Raw genomic sequence first — 5606 nt, forward strand, 5'->3', positions numbered from 1 at the left:
GCCAGTTTAGCGCCCTGCCCCCTAAATGAGACTCCCACTGTGATCTCTAGTTACGTCAACCTGCGGCTCCATCAAAGCGGGCCATCGGAGCAGTGTAATGCGGCGCGCGTGCGGACCGCAGCTAATCGTACTCTTACTCACGATAGCTGCATATCGGAAACGTCCAAGCACTACGGAGCTGTTAATTTACTCCAAGTGAACTGCATCGACTTGCGAGGTGTTCCGCTCAAACTTCGCGTCTCGGAAAGGAATGGTAACGTAGCCGGCTATCGAAACTGATTAGCTCTTCGCAAAAATATTCCGAGCCAAGATACGCGTGGGCCCATGTCTCCGACACATTGGGAGCAACCCTGTCGTGGTGGTATATAACCCCCAGTGGTTCCTGACGAAGAAGCACACTCGACAGAGCCTCCCACCACAACACCCGCTAGGGGCTCTAGAGACATACGCACTATGTCGACCAAGGTAAGTGATGCATTTGGTTACAAAGTATTCATTGGACTCTGAGGTTGCTATTTTCTTTTTGGTTCATGCAGTTCTGACAAAAATGCAGTAAAAAGATGAACTCGATAAAGAGAACGACCACAAAACCTCAAATAATGAAAAGTAATATGATTCTTAGACTTTTAACATTTTTGTCAATTTATTGTCTGTCTGCTCATGGCACACACACGAAATTAATTATTTAATGCAGCTATTTGTTTTTACCATTATGTGAAGACAATTTCAAAAGATCTGACTAAAGCAAATTTATTTTGGAAAAGGAATAACTTGAGTTATTAGGAGTTACCAATTAACCATTGATTAAATGTACGTCAATTATTCAAATAGTTCTCTTAGATTTGATACGTCTTAACTAATTTTAATTTTTTGACAATTCTAAAAGTTCAAATCTTTACACAATTCTGACTAACTATAACTCAGCGTAGAGTGTAATTCTGCAGGTAGATTATCTCTGTGAAATTAAAATCTCAAACTGACATTTGCAAGCACACGAACCTGCGATGAGAACAAAGTGTGATAACCGAGAATTTAGGAATATGACTAACGCATCCGTCGTCACACTCCCCATTCGCGTTGCAGTAGTACCAATTGTAAAACTTAATGTAAAGGATTGTAAAGATTATCGTGCAACGTGATGATTAGCTTAAAGTAAGTATTCGTCCCCAAACATCGCGTGTGAAGAAATGAGATGTTAAAGCCCCTCAGAACATATCACCATTTTTCTCTCGCTAGTGACGGGCGAATAAAGAAAAAATTTAGCCACTTAATAAAGAAGATAATTCAAAATTATGGCCACTTACGATGTAAGATGTATTGACTGGTCCTAAAATTAAAATGATGTCAGAAATTACAAACAATAATGGTCATAAGCCGTTTAGTGTACTTTGAGTTTTAAAGGTAAAGTAAATGGAGAGTTATGCTTTAGAGGCTTAGTGAACTATCCGTGGTCTTCTCGTCGTGCATAGGGAAACTATGACATTTGACTATGAAATTAGATGATGAAGAAATAATGACAAGGGTGTAATGCAAGGCCCGTGGGTACTTTCAAGAATCTTTACCGGATGTTTCATGTAAACATTATTTTGAAACACGCATTTCAGCCGTTTCCACACTTCTAAAAAATAAAGTTTAAGAACAAAATACGGAAACATAGCTATCCTTCTGCCCTCTGCGCATTTTTAAGTACTTTTCACAAACAGACCCCACTCTGATATTTAGAGCCGTTGTCAAATTGTGTGGTTTCTTCTGAAGCTCTGCACACCGTATGTGTACCCAGGGGGATTGTCTTCTTAACATGAGTCATCGATACATCTCTCTTACAATTTTCTAACGGCCAATATTAAAATAGGAAGGCCATGTGCGAGAACATATGAAAAGGTGAAATTTCGTTGCATTAATATAAACGCAGAGTGCATATAACATTCAGTAATCATTAACATTTCAAATATTATATAAAGGCGAAGAAAGATTAATAAACTATTTTCTTAAGATTTAAATAAGATTTAATGCGCTGTCCATGCAAGGGTTTCATTGAAGGAAGCTAATGTGTGTAATTGTATAGAGTGCCAGGAAGAGAGGAATAGGTCGGGAAGAGAACACTAATACTTCCGCTGGAAAACTAACATCCATTATCCTGTAACATAAAAAATATCTGAGAATCATAAAAATTTATGAGAAAAGTAATACAGAAGGTCAAATGTATCCGTGAATAATATTACAATCTGATTTAAATAACTAGATATATGAGGATATAACCTACATCTTAACAAATACATACATTATCATTAAATGGTACTAATATCGGCTTTTTTTTACAATATATATTAGAACTTTCTGTAATGGTTTCCAAGATTAACACCTATAACTTTAATTTGATTAAGGTGATACAGATATCTGAATATATAATACAAAAAATATTAATTTTCTCAGGTCAATGGATGTTGTAAAATATAGCACATAATTCATATGGTATAAGCAGGATTAATACTAAGTCATAATTTTTGTGTGTTGCAGGTAGTCGTCGTAGCCATCGTAGTGATTTTAGCCAACAAGTCTTACGGCGACGTCACTAACACTGCTGAAACATGTGGCTGTAAAAGTAACTCCAGAGTACACAACTATGGTCATGGTATGAAAATCAGTAGCTCTGGAGGATATGGAGCCCAAAGTTCAGGTGGCAACGGAGGACAGAGTGCTGGCTACGGAGAACAGGGTGCTGGATACGGAGGACAGAGTGCTGGCTACGGAGAACAGGGTGCTGGCTATGGAGGACAGAGTGCTGGCTACGGAGGACAGAGTAATGGCTACGGAGGACAGAGTTCTGGCTATGGAGAACAGGGTGCTGGATACGGAGGACAGAGTGCTGGCTATGGAGCACACAGCATGGGAAAAGGAGGTTGCAGTATTGGCCACGGCGGACAGAGTTCTGGCCATGGAGGTCAGAGTACTGGCCATGGAGGACAGAGTAATGGCTACGGAGGACAGAGTTCTGGCTATGGAGGAAAAAGCACCGGAAAAGGAGGTTGCAGCACTGGCCACGGCGGACAGAGCTCTGGCCACGGCGGACAGAGTTATGGTCATGGAGGAAAAAGCAACGGAAAAGGAGGTTGCAGCATTGGACACGGTGGGCAGAGTTCTGGCCATGGAGGTCAGAGTACTGGCCACGGAGGACAGAGTACTGGCCATGGAGGACTGAGTACTGGCTATGGAGGACAGAGTACTGGCCACGGCGGACAAAGCTCTGGCCACGGCGGACAGAGTTCTGGTCATGGAGGTAAGAGTACTGGCCATGGAGGACAGAGTAAGGGCTACGGAGGACAGAGTTCTGGCTATGGAGGAAAAAGCACCGGAAAAGGAGGTTGCAGCATTGGACATGGCGGACAGAGTTCTGGCCATGGAGGTCAGAGTACTGGCCACGGCGGACAGAGCTCTGGCCACGGCGGTCAGAGTTCTGGTCATGGAGGTCAGAGTACTGGCCTTGGAGGACAGAGTACTGGTTATGGAGGACAGAGTTCTGGCTATGGAGGAAAAAGCATCGGAAAAGGAGGTTCCAGCATAGGCCACGGCGGACAGAGCTCTGGCCATGGTGGTAAGAGTACTGGACACGGAGGACAGAGTACGGGCTATGGAGGAAAGAGTACTGGCCATGGAGGACAGAGTACTGGCCACGGTGGACAGAGTTCTGGTCAAGGAGGTCAAAGTACTGGCCATGGAGGACAGAGTACTGGCTACGGAGGACAGAGTACTGGCTATGGAGGAAAAAGCATCGGTAAAGGAGGTTCCAGCATTGGCCACGGTGGACAGAGTTCTGGCCATGGAGGTCAGAGTACTGGTCACGGAGGACAGAGTACTGGCTACGGAGGACAGAGTACTGGCCAGGGCGGACAGAGTTCTGGTCATGGAGGTCAGAGTACTGGCCATGGAGGACAGAGTACCGGCTACGGAGGACAGAGTACTGGCTATGGAGGAAAAAGCATCGGAAAAGGAGGTTCCAGCATTGGCCATGGTGGACAGAGTTCTGGCCATGGAGGTCAGAGTACTGGTCACGGAGGACAGAGTACTGGCTACGGAGGACAGAGTACTGGCCAGGGCGGACAGAGTTCTGGTCATGGAGGTCAGAGTACTGGCCATGGAGGACAGAGTACCGGCTACGGAGGACAGAGTACTGGCTATGGAGGAAAAAGCATCGGAAAAGGAGGTTCCAGCATTGGCCATGGTGGACAGAGTTCTGGCCATGGAGGTCAGAGTACTGGTCACGGAGGACAGAGTACTGGCTATGGAGGAAAGAGTACCGGCCATGGAGGACTTAGTACTGGCTACGGAGGACAGAGTACTGGCTATGGAGGACAAAGCATCGGAAAAGGTGGTTCCAGCATTGGCCACGGTGGACAGAGTTCTGGCCATGGAGGGCAGAGTACTGGCCATGGAGGGCAGAGTATTGGCCACGGAGGGCAGAGTATTGGCCTTGGAGGACAGAGTACTGGCTACGGAGGACATAGTATTGGCTACGGAGGACATAGTATTGGCCTTGCAGGACAGAGTACTGGCTATGGAGGACAAAGCATTGGAATAGGAGGTTGCAGCATTTCCCACGCAGGAAAAAGCATTGCTCACGTAGGAAAAAGTTATGAAATAGCAGGTCACAGCTTTCCTTACGGAGAACAAATAATAGGTCATGGTGGCCTCAGTTATGGCGTTGGAGGAAACATTTTTGCTCTTGGAAGTCACAATTATAACAGCCATGGTTTCGCCCTAACAGGCACCAGCAAAGGCTCCCATGGCCATCATTTTGACGACGACGACCACGATGATGATGACGACGACGATGATGACGACGACGACGATGATGACGACGATGATGATGATGACGATGACGACGATGATGACGACGACGATGATGATGATGACGATGATGACGACGACGACGATGATGATGATGATGGGGACGACGATGACGATCATGACACTGATGAAGATAAGGACTAGTGAAAAATGAATCCAAATAATATAATTTTTAATTTTGTACACTTACAGTTCCCGGAAGACTGGACTTGTATTGCTTTGAAATAGATTTTTTATGTTTGTTCTCTATATATAAACATGTTTTTTAAAGACATAGAGACTGTTGCATACAAACTCATGAATATGTCATACATCCTTCATTTGAATTGCTTGCAGTTGCTACGAATAAGCGAAATTAGACTGAGAATTAGTTGAAACAGCTCAATTTCGAATAACTAGACTTTTACAGTTGGTTCTTTAATTAAATGTATTTTTTCATTGGTTTAACACTAATTCTTCAGTGAGTTCCTTACTAAGTTTCACAGTGAAGTACATTACTTTACTAGCTAGTAAGCTCTTGTTAGCAAATTTTCAGTTACATTTTACAGATTCAAATTAAAAATTTAGATTTAGAATGTACTATCTGATAATTGTGCATGCCCAACAGTTATTTTAATACTTTATGTAAGTTTCAGTACTGATTTACATTTATTAATTTATTTACGACAAGAACCCTTAAATTTTTTAAAACTTATTTTTATTTTTGGGTGTCTAAATACGTTTGTTGATGATTTAATTATATTGTTAGTTGGCATGATATT

The 5606-nt window shown here is 43.2% G+C and overlaps 1 protein-coding gene across 1 annotated transcript; it reads left to right on the plus strand.

The window, feature by feature from the left end:
* Positions 1-358: 358 nt before the first annotated feature.
* LOC134545734 (uncharacterized) lies at positions 359-5092 on the plus strand. The gene is made up of 2 exons (XM_063388627.1): positions 359-465; positions 2518-5092. The coding sequence occupies exons 1-2, from the start codon at positions 454-456 to the stop codon at positions 4987-4989; spliced, it is 2484 nt and encodes an 827-aa protein (XP_063244697.1). The 5' UTR covers positions 359-453; the 3' UTR covers positions 4990-5092.
* Positions 5093-5606: the final 514 nt, after the last annotated feature.

This window comes from Bacillus rossius, unplaced genomic scaffold, assembly GCF_032445375.1.
Source record: "Bacillus rossius redtenbacheri isolate Brsri unplaced genomic scaffold, Brsri_v3 Brsri_v3_scf86, whole genome shotgun sequence".
NCBI lineage: Eukaryota > Metazoa > Arthropoda > Insecta > Phasmatodea > Bacillidae > Bacillus > Bacillus rossius.